This window comes from Oncorhynchus mykiss, chromosome 14 (genome assembly GCF_057628025.1).
Source record: "Oncorhynchus mykiss isolate SJ-2025 chromosome 14, ASM5762802v1, whole genome shotgun sequence".
NCBI lineage: Eukaryota > Metazoa > Chordata > Actinopteri > Salmoniformes > Salmonidae > Oncorhynchus > Oncorhynchus mykiss.
In genome coordinates, this window is record NC_143035.1 from 10,228,891 (window position 1) to 10,250,083 (window position 21,193).

The 21,193-nt window shown below is 46.1% G+C and overlaps 1 protein-coding gene across 2 annotated transcripts in view; it reads right to left on the minus strand.

Annotated features, from left to right (window-relative positions):
* Positions 1–21,193, minus strand: part of LOC110488756 (fibroblast growth factor 13) — a 197,447-nt gene that overhangs the window by 86,897 nt on the left and 89,357 nt on the right. The window contains exon 3 of one of the 2 annotated variants that reach the window (XM_036942897.2): positions 15,500–15,670. The exons of the other annotated variant lie outside the window; for it this stretch is intronic. Coding sequence (XP_036798792.1) covers positions 15,500–15,670 — 171 coding nt within the window. The remainder of the gene's footprint in view (positions 1–15,499; positions 15,671–21,193) is intronic. 2 annotated transcript variants of the gene reach the window in all.

Sequence of the window (21,193 nt, forward strand, 5' to 3'; positions counted from 1 at the left end):
CAACAGAGGGGTAGCCTGTACTTTTTCCAGACATTTAACCACTGTCTACAAGCAAGTAAACAAACAACTCTACTCCAGCATGGCTGGCAAACAGAGTGAAAGGAGAGAGAAACTGTGGAATGGATGTCTGGCAGAGAAAATAACAGATAAACTGAGCTTGAGGGAACGGTAGAAGCACATTCCCTAGACATGTATGATGTTGGTAGAAAACGTTGGCTATGCATAGGATATGGACGTAAACAGATAGATGATAATCTACAACACGTTTTGAAAGCCAGATAAGAAAACAACAAAACAACAGCTGTGTGGCTGTGTATATTGCTGCCCAGAGTTTAGCAATACACCTATAGTGCATTCACTATATTCCCCAAATTAAGATTCCCTGAATCTAAACTTCTCCCTGTCTTTAATCCATCCGCCCTTCTGTCTGGGATGGAACAACCCAGCCATCTTTTGGAGCTGGCAATCGAAATGATGGGCAAAACTGGGTGTCTGTGTGAATCACAGCCAACATTAGCCCCGGATGACAGCCCGCCTGGCATGGTGCCGCCTGGTGCCTCCTGGGACAGGACGATGCACGGGACATGGCAGGCAGGGCCACAGAGGGCCTTACATAACCCATATCTCACCCAAATGACGCCCATCTCACTCCCACTGTCTCTGTGTGTTAACTATCGCACCAGCCCAGTCAAAGCCAGCCAGGCTTGCCTCTCTGTTTGTCTCTCTTTGCCAGTGAAGGAGCTAAACTGAGGTCTTGTCTACCCAGCCTACAGAGAGATCCAGGGGGAAGGGGGCACATGGCCAGAAGAGGAAGGCACATTGCAATCCCTTAATCTTCATTTAGAAGACTCGAGATATGAAAATGTGAAAAATGCTCAGGTAAATATGAAAATAAGACGCATATAAATGTTGAATGGCACACAGCCCATTCTCATGAGGACTTCCACACAGCAGCATATCCACTAAAAGCCGGAAAAAGAATTCGGGAAAAGCAAGATATTGCTTTTCTTGTAAACATTTGACAGGAAATGAGAGCATATTGCTGAGCGAGCCAGGGAAAAAAGTGACAGAGGCGAGACAACAGCACAAATTACTTTTAAATGGATCTGTTGAGAGTCTGGTTATTGATCAATGCCGGGACAGTCAGAGTGAAATGACTTTTCCACAGGTTGAAGTGGGACAGGCCTGTCAGATGACTCAAATAGCAGCCTGACACAGCACCGTACTGGAGACCAATGCTCTGATGAAATGACAACAAGTGAAACAGAGCGTGAGTCGTTTTTTTTTTTGTCTCTCACAGTTTAATACATACACAAAGCTTTTAACTGTCTCTCATGGGGCGTGTACACAGGGGGTGGAGGCAGCGTATAGTCTCCTAAGAGAACACAACAGTGACACTGTGTATAGTGGTTTAAAGGGAACTGGATGTCTGTGGTGCAGAGCTGGCAACAAGCCAACCACTCAGTGCCCTGTCTCTCTCTATCAACAGCTGGTTTGGATCAAGGGGTCAGGGTTCTGGTCTAGAAACACGGTTTCGACCGCTCCTACAGTTTTGCTTCTGTACTGCAGTTTAACTGACGCCCCACCCAAAAATACAATTTCCATAGATGGCCACGGAGAAGTGAGATTTTAAAAATAATAATTCAAATAAGCCACTTTAGTCATCACCTTTTAGCACAAAACATCCATTGAATTATTCAAATAATATTTGCTGAGGCCGATTTTGTTTCCATCACTCACAGCCGAAGATATTAACATTATGTATTCATCCAATGTCTGCAATGTTTTTGGATGACGTGATGACGTCTTCGCTGCTCTCTGTACTAGTGCACATGTGATGTTGGTCCATATAAACCAGATGCAACCAGGATATAGATTACCTTGAAAACAATGGTCGGACATCTTGAGCACGGTCTCCAGTTCTTATCATACCTTAGTGGTTGGGATGCAGTAGGCCAAGTGGACTAGTTGTGTCACCATCATGACACAGAGATTAAAGATGCAATATGCAAAAATCACTCCGCCATTTCCTGGTTGCTAAAATTCTAATGGTTTGCCTAATTTCAGTTTATGTGACAAAACAAGCAATGTAGAGTGTAGAGAATCATTGTACCATCTAAGCTGGTGCACAAAACCGAAAGTAAAAGACACAAATACTAAACTTAAGAACGGGAAGCATAAAATATCTCACATGAAACAGATCTACCGCTAATTAGACTTGCATTTAAAAGAGAAAGACAGATCTATAACTCACATTTCTATGTGAATTTGGTTGGAGTCAACATGGGCCAGTGGAACAGTTTCGACACTTTGTTGAGTCCATGCCCCGATGAATTGAGAATGTTCTGAGAGCAAAGGGGAGTGCAACTCAATATTAGGAAGGTGACCCTAATGTTTAGTACACTCGGTATACATCATCCCATTCATGGGATTGGATCCAATTTATTCACCACGTCTATACTGTATGTGCCTGACATGATACATGTGTCAGTCTACGTGGCGAAGAGATCAAACTTGAGAAAAAGTTGTCATTGTCAGTGACTTGACATCTAGTGTTCACAGCTGAAGATTTACGGGAGCGAGACCTGACATATTTCATGGGGACCTCTCGTCAGTCGTGCTGTGCGTGTGTTCCTCGGGGTGTGTGTGTGTGTGTTCCTCGGGGAGTGTGTGTGCGTGTGCTCCTCGGGGAGTGTGTGTGCACGCCTCAGCTGTCAGCAGCCTCTCCACTAGGCCTTTAACAACACGCTGGCTCTGCATTTTGCATCACCGTGTCGCTTAAAGAGCTTAAAACATGTTTACACTTGGGAGGAAAACCTACACCCTCCTGGCTGTCACTCCACCATAGGGAACAATGGCACCTTTGTAGGGGAACACTTTTTTTTTTACAGGATTGCACTCCCAAGCTCAACAGTGTTCCTACCCAAAGGGAATTGGCAGGCTAGCTGTACCTTGTTAAGGATGTCATGCGTCTCCTCAGGGTTTAATGGAGGGCGGTTGGGGTACAGATCTGGGTCAGACAGCAGAGAGGATCATGGGAGCGTGTTCTGAATCAGTGTATCGGCGCCTGCATTGAGAGGGGGGGCCACAGGAAATTGTGGGATCTGAGCGCAGGGGAACGAGATGTGACCGAGGCTGGTGTTTGGAAGTAAGTACACCCTCGGTTGTCTCTCTAGGGCAGGGTTGGGCAACTACAACTCGGGTCCTCGAGGGCTGCAGTGTGTGCAGGTTTTTTGTTCAAGCCTGGCTTTGACACACCCGATTGCAATTCACAAGTGTAAGGATGGGAACATAAAGTGTGCTCCGGGGAGGGGGGTTGGAGGAGAAAGAGAGAGAGCCGGAAAAGGTCCCACGGTAAAACCCATTGATCCATGAGCAACAACAAAAAGAACATTAAGATGCTTTGCCTATCGATCCACAAATACCAACAAACACATCAATCTGTCTACAGAGCCGCTCCAGTCACTGCCAGACATCCTTCTCTCTCCCTCCCTCCATCTCGTTCCATCCCAATGACAAGCTGTGGAGCCTCAGTCACTCAAAGGATCCGAAGATCTCTCAGTGAAGAGTTCCAGTCATTTGTTCCTTCACTCATCAGCAGTCTGTCTGGCGGAGAACGAGAGAGGGGGAGAGGAGCGGAGGGGAGGGGAGAGGATGGGCAGAATGGGAGTGAAGTGCTAATTAAACAGCACATGATGGAAGCTAATGGCCCAGGTGACTTGACTCCACTTCACTTCCTCCCTGGGCCCTGCAGCGGTACTCACTGGTTGATGTTGTTGTTGTTATGGTTGTCTTACACAATTTCAGGATTTTTATACTCGTCCTTGGAGATTGCTGCCCAGAGGTGCTGTAAAAATGTTTAAGTCGATGTTATGGAAGTGTGAGATAATCTGTGTGTGTTTCGGTGTTTGTGTGTGTTACTGCCATAGAGAGTAAGCACGATCTTAGAAGGTAGCAGTCAGGCATGCAAACTACACTACACACATGACTGTTACAGTAGTGCTGGGAATCAGTGTGAAGGGTGCTGATTAGATCACAAAGTTTAAATCAAATCAAATACAATTTTATTTGTCACATGCGCCGAATACAACAGGTAGACCTTACAGTGAAATGCTTACTTACAAGCCCTTAACCAACAACGCAGTTTGAAGAAAAATACCTACAAAAATCAGAAATAAAGTAACAAATAATTAAAGAGCAGCAGTAAAATAACAATAGCGAGGCTATATACAGTGGGTACCGGTACAGAGTCAATGTGAGTGGACACCGGTTAGTCGGGGTTATGGAGGTAATATTATACACTGCCGTTCAAAAGTTTGGGGTCACGTAGAAATGTCCTTGTTTTTGACAGAAAAAAAAGAAAAAAAAATCTGTTAAAAAAACATCAAATTGATCAGAAATACAGTGTTGACATTATTAATGTTGTAAACTGTTCTCAAATGTTAGTAAAACTAAATGCATGCTTTTCAACCGATCGCTGCCCGCACCTACCAGCCCGACAGTTCTGACTTAGATTATGTGGACAACTACAAATACCTAGGTGTCTGGTTAGACGGTAAACTCTCAGTCCATACTCACATTAAGCATCTCCAATCCAAAATTAAATCTAGAATCAGCTTCCTATTTCGCAACAAAGCCCCCTTCACTCATGCTGCTAAACATAGCCTCGTAAAACTGACTATCCTACCGATCCTTGACTTCGGTGATGTAATTTACAAAATAGCCCCCAACACTCTACTCAGCAAATTAGATGTGGTCTATCACAGTGCCATCCATTTTGTCACCACAGCCCCATATACTACCCACCACTGCGACCTGTAGGCTCTCGTTGGCTGGCCCTCGCTTCATATTCGTCGTCAAACGCACTGGCTCCAGGTCATTTATAAGTCTTTGCTCGGAAAAGCCCCACCTTAGCTGTGCTAGCATAATTGCAAAAGGGTTTTCTAATGATCAATTAGCCTTTTAAAATGATAAACTTGGATTAGCTAACACAACGTTCCATTGGAACAGAGGAGTGATGGTTGCTGATAAAAGGCCTCTGTACGCCAGTGTAGATATTCTATAAAAACATCTGCCATTTTCAGCTACAATAGTCATTAACAACATTAACAATGTCTACACTGTATTTAATTTTATGTTATTTTAATGGGCAGAAAATGTGATTTTCTTTAAAAAAACAAGGACATTTCTAAGTGACCCAAAACTGATCGGTAGTGTACATGTGGATAGAGTTATTAAAGTGTCTTATGTATAGATAATAACAAAGAGTAGCAGCAGTCTAAAGGGAGGGGGGGGGGCAATGCAAGTAGTCTGGGTAGTCATTTGATTAGATGTTCTGTTCAGTAGTCTTATGGGTTGGGGGCAGAAGCTGTTTAGAAGCCTCTTGGACATAGACTTGGCGCTCCAGTACCGCTTGCCTTGCGCTAGAAGAGAGAACAGTCTATGACTAGGGTGGCTGTAGTCTTTGACAATTTTTAGGACCTTCTTCTGACACCGCCTGGTATAGAGGTCCTGAGTGGCAGGAAGCTTGGCCCCAGTGAAGTACTGGGCTGTACGCACTACCCTCTGTAGTGCCTTGTGGTCGGAGGATGAGCAGTTGCCATGCCAGGCAGTGATGCAACCAGGATGCTCTCGATGGTGCAGCTGTAGAACCTTTTGAGGATCTGAGAACCATTGCCAAATCTTTTCAGTCTCCTGAGGGGGAATAAGTTTTATCATGCCCTCTTCACGACTATCTTGGTGTGCTTGGACCAAGTCACACGCACACACACACACACACACACACACACACACACACACACACACACACACAGCACAGAGGATGCATACACACTGTGTGCTCACCTTGACCCTCACACTACCTCCTTATCCTCTTGTAAGTGCATTGAGGAGATCATGTAATATCCCAGTCACAGTGCATGTCAGCCCCCTTATTAAGTCAGCGTTGATGTGACATTGAGAAAATGTTAGCTGGCTGCCTCCACCACAGCACAGCCTGCCTCCTCTGCAGGGCCCAAACACACACTATCATAAACATCATTTATTCATGCTCCACACACAAATAGCTGCTTTCGCAGAGAGCGAGAAAGAGTATTAACACGCAGTGTTGTCGGAGTGTGTGTGCTCGTGCTTCAAGGGCCCTTTTTGTTTGGCTCTCGTCAACATTGAAGCTGGGGAACGAACGGGACACAGGGAAAGGCATGGTGGGATACGCAGTTATGACACGCTCACACACTGTCCTCCTGAAATGCAATTACTGCACGTCGTCAGTCTTGCGAATGGCAGTAACGCATTACACATTTGGATAGCTGGGTGGGGGGCTGGTGAAGGAAATAGATGAGCGTGTTAGCTCTTGTCGTGTCTCCATCTCCACCTCCACGGCTCAGTGCTCCACTGACAGCTTAGTTTGTCAATAAGACACTGACAGTAACTGACAGGCCAGAGTATGTCTGAATGTAAAGCAGTACGGGGGGGGGGGGGGGGTGTTGCGCCAAATGCTGCCTCCCTAACACATACCGCTCTGTACTCTACAGACACAGAAACAATATTCACCTCGTTGGTCACATTAAAAAAGGGGGGAACTGTTCAAACCTCAACCCAGAGGGACACAACGACTGGAAGAGGTGATTCATGGGGAAAAGGAGGACGACACGGCAGTGACAAGGGCAATAGAACACAGTGACAGAGTTATGACATGGACTCGTCATGATTACTGGCTTCTTTGCGCAGCCTGCTGAGTGCTCCATACATTCTATAGTATAGCCGGTAAATAGAGGGGCCCGGTTTGGGTCTGTATAGGGCAGGGATCATCAACTAGATGCAGCCGTGGGACAATTTTTAATTGAGCAGATGGTCTGGAGCATCATCACAAATAATTAGTAGACTGCAAATTGACCTCAAGAAGCCCAAACGGATCTAATATTTGACTAAAACAATCATTTCAAAGCCTGCTTACATTTGTATACAATCACGTGTCTCTTTATAATGCGTGGGAATACTTGGGAACAGATTAAAACATTTTTTTAAATCACTTGGAGCTGATTGATTCATTTTTTTGCTCAGAAAACATGGGGGGCCAAATAAAAGCACCCGCGAGCCGCCAGCTGGGGATCCCTGGTATTGACTTTAGTGTGGAGTTGGGGAGGATCAACACAAACCACTGAAATATGGATGGGATGTGTACACAGATCAGCCCCCTGGGCACAACTTTTCATCTAGAGTGGAGAAACAGCGAGAGAAATAGAGGGAGAGATGGAGAGAGGTAAAGAGAACATAGGACGGGGAAAAGGAGATGAGAGAGAGAGAGAGAGAGAGAGAGAGAGAGAGAGAGAGAGAGAGAGAGAGAGAAGTAGGGGGTTATAATGAAAGAAAGGAGATAGGAGACAGAGAAACAGACAGCTTGACAGACAGGCTGTGTCGACGAGGGCTTTATGGCCGAGGGGTCTAGGGGACTGGGGCTAGGGAAGAGTGGCTGCCTCCCTACCTGACCCTGTGGGTACTCTATATCCCTCTGATCTCATGCCCTTGGTGAGTCTGATAGAGTCTGATAGTGCAGCAGATGTGATACAGGCTACTGATGTGTTGTTCTGTGAAGTAAGTGTGTGTAATACAGCGTTGTGATGGGGATAACAGTGGGATTAGGTAGAGATAGTACTGAGGTAAGTGCAGCAGACATAGTACTGAAGGGAGTGCAGCAGAGAGTACTGATGTGAGTGCAGCAGAGCGAGAGTACTGAGGGGAGTGGAGCAGAGCGAGAGTACTGAGGGGAGTGTAGCAGAGATAGTACTGAGGGGAGTGCAGCAGAGATAGTACTGATGTGAGTGCAGCAGAGCGATAGTACTGATGTGAGGACGGCAGAGCGAGAGTACTGATGTGAGGACGGCAGAGCGAGAGTACTGAGGGGAGTGCAGCAGAGATAGTACTGATGTGAGTGCAGCAGAGCGATAGTACTGATGTGAGGACGGCAGAGCGAGAGTACTGAGGGGAGGACGGCAGAGCGAGAGTACTGATGTGAGGACAGCAGAGCGAGAGTACTGAGGGGAGTGTAGCAGAGATAGTACTGAGGGGAGTGCAGCAGAGATAGTACTGATGTGAGTGCAGCAGAGCGATAGTACTGATGTGAGGACGGCAGAGCGAGAGTACTGATGTGAGGACGGCAGAGCGAGAGTACTGAGGGGAGTGCAGCAGAGATAGTACTGCGTGGAGTGCAGCAGAGATGGTACTGATGTGAGGGTGGCAGAAAGAATACTGATATGAGGGTGGCAGAAAGAGTACTGATGGGAGTGCAGCAGAGATAGTACTGAGGGGAGTGCAGCAGAGCGAGAGTACTGAGGGGAGTGCGGCAGAGATAGTACTGATGTGAGGATGGCAGAGCGAGAGTACTGAGGGGAGTGAAGCAGAGATAGTACTGAGGGGAGTGCAGCAGAGATAGTACTGATGTGAGTGCAGCAGAGCGAGAGTACTGATGTCAGGGTGGCAGAAAGAATACTGATATGAGGGCGGCAGAAAGAGTACTGAAGGGAGGACGGCAGAGCGAGAGTACTGAGGGGAGTGCAGTAGCGATAGTACTGAGGGGAGTGCAGCAGAGATAGTACTGATGTGAGTGCAGCAGAGCGAGAGTACTGATGTCAGGGTGGTAGAAAGAATACTGATATGAGGGCGGCAGAAAGAGTACTGATGGGAGTGCAGCAGCGATAGTACTGGGGGGAGTGTGGCAGAGATAGTAGTGAGGGGAGTGCAGCAGAGATAGTACTGATGTGAGTGCGGCAGAGCGAGAGGTCTGATGTGAGTGCGGCAGAGCGAGAGTACTGAGGGGAGTGCAGCAGAGATAGTACTGATGTGAGTGCAGCAGAGCGATAGTACTGATGTGAGGGTGGCAGAAAGAATACTGACATGAGGGTGGCAGAAATAGTACTGATTTGAGTGCAGCAGAGATAGTACTGAGGGGAGTGCAGCAGAGATAGTACTGAGGGGAGTGCAGCAGAGATAGTACTGAGGGGAGTGCAGCAGAGATAGTACTGAGGGGTGTGCAGCAGAGATAGTACTGAGTGGAGTGCAGCAGAGATAGTACTGAGGGGAGTGCAGCAGAGATAGTACTGAGGGGAGTCCAGCAGAGATAGCACTGAGGGGAGTGCAGAACAGATAGTATAGAGGGGAGTGCAGCAGAGATAGTACTGAGGGGAGTCCAGCAGAGATAGTACTGAGGGGAGTGCAGCAGAGATAGTACTGAGGGGAGTGCATCAGAGATAGTACTGAGGGGAGTGCAGCAGAGATAGTACTGAGGGGAGTGTGGCAGAGATAGTACTGAGGGGAGTGCAGCAGAGATAGTACTGAGGGGAGTGCAGCAGAGATAGTACTGCGGGGAGTGCAGCAGAGATAGTACTGTGGGGAGTGCAGCAGAGATAGTATAGAGGGGAGTGCAGCCGAGGTAGTACTGAGGGGAGTCCAGCAGAGATAGTACTGAGGGGAGTGCAGCAGAGCTAGAGTCCTGAGGGGAGTGCAGCAGAGATAGTACTGAAGGGAGTGCAGAAGAGATAGTACTGAAGGGAGTGCAGCAGAGATAGTACTGAGGGGAGTGCAGCAGAGATAGTACTGAGGGGAGTGCAGAAGAGATAGTATTGAGGGGAGTGCAGCAGAGATAGTACTGAGGGGAGTGCAGCAGAACGTGTCCTGATGTGAGTGCGGCAGATATTTAAGAACAACCGAGTGTCCCCTATAATTTCCTGTAACCTCACATCTGCAGTACATTACACATTTCCCCCTTCCATGTGTTCTCCATAGTCAGTTAAAGGAGAGCAATTACAAACATCCAAATGTACAACTGGAGCTGGAAAAGACGTTCAGTTCGCTCACTGTTGTCATGATGTGTTATTGAAGCTCAGTCTTTGTTGGCAGCAAACAGTGATCCTACTGTATATTGAGTTTATCATCTCTCTGAAGGACAGACCCTGTTCCGGTACCACTGGAAATACTACACACAGAGTTACTTCAAGAGAGGGTTCTTCAAGGGTTCTTTTATAAGGGTGATGGTTCTACCCCTTAACTTTTTCCACATTTTGTTACGTTACGGCCTTATTTTAAAATTGATTATATCGTTTTTCCCCCTCATTAATCAACACACTATTACCCCATAATGACAAAGCCAAAACAGGTTTATAGAAAGTTTTTGCCAATTTAGAAAAAAACAAAAAACTGAAATATGTCATTTACATAAGTATTCAGACCCTTTACTCAGTACTTTGTTGAAGCACCTTTTTCAGCGATTACAGCATCGAGTCTTCTTGGGTATGACGCTACAAGCTTGGCACACCTGTATTTGGGAAGATTCTCCCATTCTTCTCTGCAGATCCTCTCAAGGTCTGTCAGGTTGGATTGAGAGTGTCTCTGTATAGCTTCACCTACTCATTCCAGGGTTTTTCTTTATTTTTACTATTTTCTACATTGTACAATAACGGTGAAGACATCAAAACTATGAAATAACACATATGGAATCATGTAGTAACCAAAAAAGTGTTTAACAAATCAAAAAATTCCACTAATTTACTTTTAAGAAGGAACACCTGTTTATTGAAATGCATTCCAGGTGACTACCTCATGAAGCTGGTTGAGAAAATGCCAAGAGTGTGCAAAGCAGTGGGCTTTTGGGGTGGCTATTTGAAGAATCTCAAATATAAAATATATTTGGATTTGTTTAACACTTTTTTGGTGACTACATGATTCCATGCATGTTATTTCATAGTTTTGATGTCTTCAGTATTTTTCTACAATGTAGAAAATAGCAAAAATAAAGAAAAACCGTTGAATGAGTAGGTGTTCTCAAATTTTTGACCAGTAGAATATTTTTAGGTCTCTCCAGAGATGTTTGATCTCTGGTTTAAGTTCAAGCTCTGGATGGGCCACTCAAGGACATTTAAAGACTTGTCCTGAAATGCTCTGGAGCAGCTTTTCATCAAGGATCTCTCTGTACTTTGCTCTGATCATCTTTGCCTCCATCCTGACTAGTCTCCCAGTCCCTGCCGCTGAAAAACGTACCCACAGCATGATGCTGCCACCACCATGCTTCACTGTAGGGATGGTGCCAGGTTTCCTCCAGAAGTGACGCTTGGCATTCAGGCCAAAGAATTCAATCTTGCGTTCATCAGACCAGAAACTCTTGTTTCTCATGGTCTGAGAGTCTTTAGGTGCCTTTTGGCAAACTCCAAGCGGGCTGTCATGTGCCTTTTAATGAGACACTTCCGTCTGGCCAATCTACCATAAAGGCCTGATTGGTGAAGTGCTGCAGAGATGGTTGTTTTTCTGGAAGGTTCTCCCATCTCCACAGAGGAACTCTGGAGCTCTGTCAGAGTGACCATCATCTTCTTGGTCACCTGCCTCACCCAGGCCCTTCTCCCCGGATTGCTCAGTTTGGCTGGGCGGCCAGCTCTGGGAAGATTCTTGGTGGTTCCAAACATCTTCCATTTTCTTGGGGACCTTCAATGTTGCAGACATTTTTTGGTACCCTTCCCCAAATCTGTGCCTCGACACAATCCTGTCTCTGAGCTCTACGGACAATTCCTTTGACCTCATGGCTTGGTTTTTTCTCTGACATGCACTGTCAACTGTGGAACATTATATAGACAGGTGTGTGCCCTTCAAAAACACGTCCAATCAATTTAATTTACCACAAGTGGACTTATAGAAACATCTCAAGGATGATCAATGGAAACAGGATGCACCTGAGCTCAAATTCAAGTCTAATAGCAAAGGGCCTGAATACTGAATACTTTCATTATGGGCTATTTAGTATAGATTGCTGAGGGGGAAAAAATAATTTTAGCCATTTTAGAATAAGGCTGCAACGTAACAAAATTTGGAAAATGTCAAGGGGTCTGAATACTTTCCGAAGGTGGAACCATGATCACTCAAAGAACCCTTAGAACCCTTAAATGGTTATTTGCAGTTCAGAAAATGGTTCATTATAGCATCATAAACATTCTACTGTATATAGAACCTTCAGAGCATGGTTCTTTATAGAACCTTTAAAAGGGGATTCTATATAGTACCCCAAAGGGGTCTGCTATCCTTACAAGCCAAATAACCCTTTCTGATACTATATGGAACCCTTTTTGCTAATTATGTAGTACCACTCCAGTACTGTATGTCCAGACAGTGTTCCTGAGAGAGGCAGCTGTGTGTTAGACTGCTGTGTGTTAGGCAGGGGTGGAAAAAGTACCCAATTGTCAAACTTGAGTAAAAGTAAAGATACCTTCATTGAAAATGACTCAAGTAAAAGTCTTAAAGTATTTGGTTTTAAATATACTTAAGTACTGTATCAAAAGTAAATGTAATTGCTAAAATATACTTAAGTCTCAAAAGTAAAAGTATATATAATTTCAATTTCCGTATATAAAGCAAACCAGACAGCATAATTTTCTTGTTTTTTTTTTAAATTAAGAAGAGCCAGGGGGCATGCTCCAACACATTTACAAATGAAGCATGTGTGTTTAGTGAGTCCACCAGATCAGAGGCAGTAGGGATGATCAGGGATGTTCTCTTGATAAGTGCGGGAATATGACAATTTTTCTGTCATGCTAAGCATTCAAAATGTAATGAGTACTTTGTTGTATTACGGAAAATGTATGGAGTAAAAAGTACATACTTTTCTTTAGGAATGCAGTGAAGAAAAAGTTGTCAAAAATATTAATACTAAAGTAAAGTACAGATACCCCAAAAAGCTACTTATGAAGTAGTACTTTCAAGTATTATTGTTATTTAAGTAATTTACACCACTGGTGTTAGGGTAATGCCTGGGAGGGTTCTTTGTACTGAACATAGGGCCATAGCACCGCCACGGACCACGGAACCACATCACATCAGTCTATTAAATGTTAATGACACCCCAGCTAATATGTTACATAAGGCAGCAGTCTCTCTCCCCTCCTTCCTTTGTAAATTCAGTCACGCCACAGTGGAGTTGCAGCCAAACTGAATAATAGATCTGTAGTTCTTCGTTCTTCATTCTCTCTCTCTCTCCCCCTCTCTCTCCCCCTCTCTCTCTCTCTGTCTCTCCCTCTCCATGTTGAAGAGCAGCCCACTCATCTGATTCAACAGGGGATTGTTACCTGATGATATCATGTAGCTGTGAGACCACATGACAAACCAGCTTACACTGCAAATGTACTATAACCCACAGGGAATCATCTTGCTTACCAAGCTGTCTGGAAGTCTGAAAAGGAAGGCACCTTCATATTTTGCAATCTTAGTACTCTACTGATGAACGTGGCACAAGCCTTGGGCAATAGACAATCAACCCCTAGTATTAAGCATACATGCACAATGCCTCGGCATGCAGGTGTTAAGAGCACACTAACGTTACTGTACGGTGTCTACCCCTCTCCCCAATGAGCATGACTATACACAGGCAAACCAAACCATCATGCGTCTGCAAGCGCCAGGGAAGGGGGTAGAGAGAGAGAGGAGAGTAGGGGAGAGGGGGAGGACGGAGAGGCGAGAAGGGGGAAGAGGAGAGGGGGAGGACGGAGAGGAGAGAAGGGGGTAGAAAGAGAGGAGAGAGTAGGGGAGAGGGGGAGGACGGAGAGGAGAGAAGGGGGAAGAGGAGAGGGGGAGGATGGAGAGGAGAGAAGGGGGTAAAGAGAGAGGAGAGAGTAGGGGAGAGGGGGAGAATGGAGAGGAGAGAAGGGGGTAGAGAGAGGAGAGAGTAGGGGAGAGGGGGAGGACGGAGAGAAGGGGGTAGAGAGAGAGGAGAGTAGGGGAGAGGGGTAGGACGGAGAGGAGAGAAGGGGGTAGAGAGAGAGAGGAGAGAGGGAGGATGGAGAGGAGAGAAGGGGGTAGAGAGAGAGAGGAGAGTAGGGGAGAGGGGGAGGACGGAGAGGAGAGAAGGGGGAAGAGGAGAGGGGGAGGACGGAGAGGAGAGAAGGGGGTAGAGAGAGAGGAGAGAGTAGGGGAGAGGGGGAGGACGGAGAGGAGAGAAGGGGGAAGAGGAGAGGGGGAGGACGGAGAGGAGAGAAGGGGGTAGAGAGAGAGGAGAGAGTAGGGGAGAGGGGGAGGACAGAGAGGAGAGAAGGGGGAAGAGGAGAGGGGGAGGATGGAGAGGAGAGAAGGGGGTAGAAAGAGAGGAGAGAGTAGGGGAGAGGAGAGGGGGAGGATGGAGAGGAGAGAAGGGGGTAGAGAGAGAGAGGAGAGTAGGGGAGAGGGGGAGGACGGAGAGGAGAGAAGGGGGAAGAGGAGAGGGGGAGGACGGAGAGGAGGGAAGGGTGTAGAGAGAGAGGAGAGAGTAGGGGAGAGGGGGAGGACGGAGAGGAGAGAAGGGGGAAGAGGAGAGGGGGAGGACGGAGAGGAGAGAAGGGGGTAGAGAGAGAGGAGAGATTAGGGGAGAGGGGGAGGACGGAGAGGAGAGAAGGGGGAAGAGGAGAGGGGGAGGATGGAGAGGAGAGAAGGGGGTAGAGAGAGAGAGGAGAGAGTAGGGGAGAGGGGGAGAACGGAGAGGAGAGAAGGGGGTAGAGAGAGAGAGGAGAGAGTAGGGGAGAGGGGGAGGACGGAGAGAAGGGGGTAGAGAGAGAGAGGAGAGTAGGGGAGAGGGGTAGGACGGAGAGGAGAGAAGGGGGTAGAGAGAGAGAGGAGAGAGGGAGGATGGAGAGGAGAGAAGGGGGTAGAGAGAGAGAGGAGAGTAGGGGAGAGGAGGGGGGGAGGAAGGAGAGGAGAGAAGGGGTAGAGAGAGAGAGGAGAGAGTAGGGGAGAGGGGGAGGATGGAGAGGAGAGAAGGGGGTAGAGAGAGAGAGGAGAGAGTAGGGGAGAGGAGAGAAGGGGGTCAGAGAGAGAGGAGAGAGTAGGGGAGAGGAGAGGGGGAGGACGGAGAGGAGAGAAGGGGGAAGAGGAGGACAGGTAGAGAAAGGGGGAGGGGCAGCGAGCGGGAGGAGAGATGGGGAGAAGGAGAAAGAGAGGTGGGGGATCTTGGGCAGGGGGGAGTCGGATAGTTACTTAATAGGTGGGGCACATGCCAATACCGCACTAGCGTTATCTTACTATGACCCTAATGTGAATATGCTATACAGACAGAGGGATAGGACTGTAGCACAAGTTGCAAGCTTCTTATTTTACGAAGCCTTGTGGTTGAAATAGAAACGCTAAAGTATTGTGGACAGCAGATGCGTCATTCTATAACCCTTCAGGGGGTTTTATTATTTATTTATTTTGGCTGGAGCATGTGCCCCTGGGTGACAATGACCCAAGTCTGATGTTTGGAGGGGGTTTGGGTGGGCTGTGCTCCACAGGCAAGCATAAGACACACACACACACGCACACACAGACACGCACTATAAGTGAGAGCACGCACAGGACAGATACTTTTAAAAAATAGGACAGGAATGAAAGGAAACTTTGTTTTGAGGAGGAGGGGAGAACTACCAGTTCAGACAGAATATAAGAGAGTGATAGAGAGGGGAAAAGGCAACAAAAAAGGCAACAGATACAAACCAGGGGGGTTGGGGGGGTGCGGACAAACCTTCAGGCTCTGAGCTCTCTTTGTTGACCACTTGCTTCAGCGGGCAGCAGAAGATTTCGTGACACTTAGCACGAAAGGGGGACCCTTTGCTCCTTAAATCCGCCGATGAATGGACGGAATCCTGCCGCAACATAATGTACTCCTGGGTACCGGGAGCAGCGTCATCCTGGACTGCGGTGGTGCCACAACAGAATGAACTGAGGTTAGGGGAGCGCTCACCACAACACAGGCAGAAGAACAACGCAGGGAAGAAACAAAAGGCATAAGAGAAGACAGCAACAACATCACATCAGCAACCACTAGAGAATTATTGTAACACAACACAGTCTTTTACAACAGAGGAAGAGAGAGGAAGAGACAGGAAGAGAGACAGAAAGAGAAAGAGAACAGCAAGCTCACTAAACAACTTAAAAAATGTACCCCTAAAGTAACACCAAGAGAGGGAGGGAGGGAAAGAGAGGAGGAGGAGTACGGGGATAGATAGAGACAAATGGAAGCCAAACGTTATCACTGCGTGTCCCAAGGTCATTCTTAAATCATTCTAGAGTGTGAGAGGTTGGGTAAAGCAAGGCATGCGCGCAGACTGCAGTCTACCATCTGCAAGGTCAATACCAGCAGATCTAAGGTCAGACTGGCGTGCTATTGACCCCAACCAGACAGCGCCCTTTTTAAGGGAAGGCAAGCAAATGCAACGGCATGCGCAGATCCCAGACCATCCAAGCAGAGTGTGGTGGTCCCGGAATGTTTTCATGAAATCAACACATGCAGAGACGATATTATTACAGTGCAGATGATGAATTCTATGAGAAAATGATGGCATCAACTGTGTTTTGTTTTCAGTGGACTGCTGTAGGCCTGTCTGATGTCCACGAGTACATGTCTATAGGATCAGACACATTGTAAATGACCTGGGCAAGATGACTACACCCCATTTGTCTTCTCCTCCACGTGACTGCCTTAGTCACCATCCTCCATTCATCTCTTAAACTGCATATATCCACTTGTACAGACAGGAGAGGCCTACTGATCCACCTGCTCTACACAGCCAGCCTCACGAGCTACTTCCCCCCTAGAGAAAACTGAGTCTAAATTAAGTCTGGGCGAAGTCATTATAATCTATTGTCATCCCGTGTTATGATTTTAGGCTGACATCCAAAAGTCCTCTGTGGTGTACTGGCTCAGTGATAAAGTCTCATCTTCTCTCCTCTCTCTCTCTGCTCAGCTATTAAAAGTAAAACATGAATGAAATATATACAGTTGAAGTCGGAGGTTTACATACACCTTAGCCAAAAACATTTCAACTCAGTTTTTCACAATTTCTGACATTTAATCCGAGTAAAAATTCCCTGTTTTAGGTCAGTTAGGATTCACACTTTATTTTAAGAATGTGAAATGTCAGAATAATAGTAGAGAGAATGATTTATTTCAGCTTTTATTTATTTCGTCACATTCTCAGTGGGTCAGAAGTTTACATACACTCAATTAGTATTTGGTAGCATTGCCTTTAAATTGTTTAACTTGGGTCAAACGTTTCAGGTAGCCTTTCACAACAAGTTGGGTGAATTTTGGCCCATTCCTCCTGATAGAACTGGTGTAACTGAGTCAGGTTTGTAGGCCTCCTTGCTCGCACATGCCTTTTCAGTTCTGCCCACAAATGTTCTATAGGATTGAGGTCAGGGCTTTGTGATGGCCACTCCAATACCTTGACTTTGTTGTCCTTAAGCCATAACTTTGGAAGTATGCTTGGGGTCATTGTCCATTTGGAAGACCCATTTGCAACCAAGCTTTAACTTCCTGACTGATGTCTTGAGATGTTGCTTCAGTATATGCACATAATTTTCCTCCCTCATGATGTCATCTATTTTGTGTGCACCAGTCCCTCCTGCAGCAAAGCACCCCCACAACATGATGCTGCCACCCCCGTGCTTCACGGTTGGGATGGTGTTCTTCGGCTTGCAAGCCTCCCCCTTTTTCCTCCAAACATAACAATTGTCATTATGGCCAAACAGTTATATTTCTGTTTCATCAGACCACATTTCTCCAAAAAGTACGATCTTTGTCCCCATGTGCAGTTTGGCTTTTTTTATGGCGGTTATGGAGCAGTGGATTCTTCCTTGCTGAGTGGCCTTTCAGGTTATGTCGATATAGGACTTATTTTACTGTGGATATAGATACTTTTGTACCTGTTTCCTCCAGCATCTTCACAAGGTCCTTTGCTGTTGTTCTGGGATTGATTTACACTTTTTGCACCAAAGTACGTTCACCTCTAGGAGACAGAATGCGTCTCCTTCCTGAGCGGTATGATGGCTGCGTGGTCCCATGGTGTTTATACTTGCGTACTATTGTTTGTACAGATGAACCTGGTACCTTCAGGCATTTGGAAATTGCTCCCAAGGATGAACCAGACTTGTGGAGGTCTACAATTATTTTATGAGGCCTTGGCTGATTTCTTTTGATTTTTCCATGATGTCAAGGAAAGAGGCACTTTGAAGGTAGGCCTTGAAATACATCCACAGGTACACCTCCAATTGACTCAAATGATGTCAATTAGCCTATCAGAAGCTTCTAAAGCCATGACATCATTTTCTGGAATTTTCCAAGCTGTTTAAATGCACAGTCAACTTAGTGTATGTAAACTTCTGACCCACTGGAATTGTGATACAGGGAATTATAAGTGAAATAATCTGTCTGTAAACAATTGTTGGAAAAATTACTTGTGTCATGCACAAAGTAAATGTCCTAACCGACTTACCAAAACAGTAGTTTGTTAACAAGAAGTTTGTGGAGAGGTTGAAAAACAAGTTTTAATGACTCCAACCTAAGTGTATATAAACTTCCGACCTCAACTGTATAGAACTGTCAACATGTTTTCTGGTTCTGTTGCCAATGAGCACACTCTCACCCGCCTCCTACCAGCTAACCCTCCAACCGGAGAGCTCGATACGCACACCTGCCGACACGCGCATGTGCACACACTCAAGGAACACACACACACATACAGGCACGCACGCACATGTGCACACAAACGCACAAACACATGAATAAGGCCCCTCTCTCCTCTCCTGTGGGACCAACTCACTGCAGTGAGAAATAAAGGGGGACACAAACACTTTTCGGTCTTTTTAGAAGGACTTAGATAAAACGAGGAGGTAGTGTCCATGGCTCACACAAAGAGGCTGCTCTGCCATACAGAAAAGCATTTCAAAGGTGAGCAATAATTAGTCTTTACACCAGCATTTAGCTCGACTCTGAACAAGGGCACCCAGACTAAACTGAAGACAACATAGAGGTTGACTTTAGTTAATAGCTACAGCTAACGAGTGTCTCTTTTGTTGAGCACCTGTCGAACCCCAGTAAGAGTAGCTGTCGTCATTGGCGTCGGCTAATGGGGATCCTAATAAACCACAGTACACTGTAAAGTGACTCGCGGGTCCATTAGCACACCAATTGATCGCCACTATCCTATTTTTCTCCAGAAACTAGGCCTATATGCCTTTGTCTTAGTGGAGACCACCGCCAACTACTTCCACCTAAATCCTCAACCCAAGATGCTGGTTTCATGACTGGTCAGCACTAAAACAGCAGAAGAGAAAAGCCAGAGTTGAAACTTTCCCTGTGTTTTGGGTAGACAAAAGACACTGAGGAGTGTTAATGCACCTGTTCTGAAACCTGACCTCTTTCCATGCTCCAGAGACAAGCAGTTGGGGGGAAAAAACTTCCATCTTGCTCAGATCCTTCTGTAACATCTAAAAAAAATGTAAAATATGACAAATTAATTGTTTCCTATTTTATAAATGGACTGTCCAATCAACCAGTTTTATAAATTGTATCTTGAAGATCGTATTGCTCTTTTGAGGCCCTGATAAGGGATCTCTCAGTGCACAGTGGACTCCCCACCCCTCCTCTTTCCCTCTCTATCTGTGAGAAGTGAGAGTGTTGTGAAGTGGCCCTCGTGAAGAACACTCACCCTCTTCACAGACAGCCTGCACTGCCGGGTGCCGGTCACTTCATGCTGTAGTCCAGGGTCCAACTTCACACTGCTCACTAGCACATGTACTAATGCACTCTGCTTTTTCTCTCCCTCTCTCATCTCATCTGCAATGGGTTGAGCTCCACTAACCCAGGTAAGATGGGGGGGGGGGGGGGGGGGGGGGCTTGTCTCATCTTGCTTTGAGAGAGAGCCAATAATCTTCCAGAAAACTTTCAGGATCTCATCAGCAGCAATAAAAATGATAGTTGACAGGGGCCAGTGGAACACCTGGGGAGTGGGCATGAGCAATTTACAAGTGGTGGCTCGCAATTTGGACAATTTACTCAAGTCAATAGTTCTTATCCATCAAACAGGAAGGGAGTCAAGCATTTTGCATGATCTGGCTAGAAATCGTTAATCTCTCAAATTAGAATCAAAATTAAGCAAAGAGTTAGGTCTGTAGCCGCAGGTACACATTACTAAAATAGCTTGTGCTCATTGTGGAAATACAAGTGGTTGAATGCCATTGCCTGTCGGGATGCAATATTTATAGTTTGGCGATGTCTCATGATTTTTGCGTAGTTTTATTTTGGTTGTGTTGGGTCACCTTGGCGACAGTGAGCTGAGGTGAACTTGAGGTTTTCTTTGAAGCAGAGAGCGAATGAGCTTGCATATTTTATTCTGGGTCTTTGATCCTCTGTTTCTCCCTCTCTCTCCACAACTCTATCCAATAGGAGTAAAGTAGCTCCCAGGAGTCACATGATCTCCCGGTACCAATCCTCCCTAACTCTAGTCAGGAGATTCATCACCGGAAAAGTGTAGAAACGACTTGAAGTAACCCTCAAAACACATCATATTCCTCCTTTAAGTTGTGAATGCCGTCAGAATTAGGAGCACAAGCTAACTACTGTATGAGATCCTTTGGGAGAGAATACATCTTTTTATGGATATTCACAGCTCAGTCACTGAACGTGAATATCCATCACTGTTTGAATATCAACGACTATCAAGTCAGAGGAAAGTAATAGTCATTGTTGTACACAACTGCCATCTCTAATATAAACACCAAAGAACATAACAAATGTCCTTTAAAAAAGGAATGCCTGCTCGTGTTTTCCTATGGCTAGGGACAGTGTGTGCTGAAACGTCCCCAGCCTCATTCCATTACCACAGAGGCCGTATGATGCAGTGGACAGGACCAAACCATTCCCACTAATGCTGCCGATTACACAAAATGGTCATGGGCAGTGCACACGCTTTTCCACAGAGAAGTGATTCATTTAAGTCAATCTACACTGCATATTCATATAAGACTATGAATCTAGAGGGACTCTCTCAGTCAGAGGGGTTCGGCCATGTCGTTACATTTGCTCATCAAGAGAGAGCAAACAGAGGGTGAGCTGCTTTGATTACAGCGTGGCCCACACCCTCAGCCTCCCACTCTGCTTTGTTAAGTTTGAAGGATAGAGGTCACCACAGGTGTCAGAGCCAACTGCACTCGTTTAATCATAACGTCAACTGAACAATTTTTTTTTTATTTTACCTTTATTTAACCAGGCAAGTCAGTTAAGAACAAATTCTTATTTTCAATGACGGCCTGGGAACAGTGGGTTAACTGCCTGTTCAGGGGCAGAACGACAGATTTGTACCTTGTCAGCTCGGGGGTTTGAACTTGCAACCTTCCGGTTACTAGTCCAACGCTCTAACCACTAGGCTACCCTGCC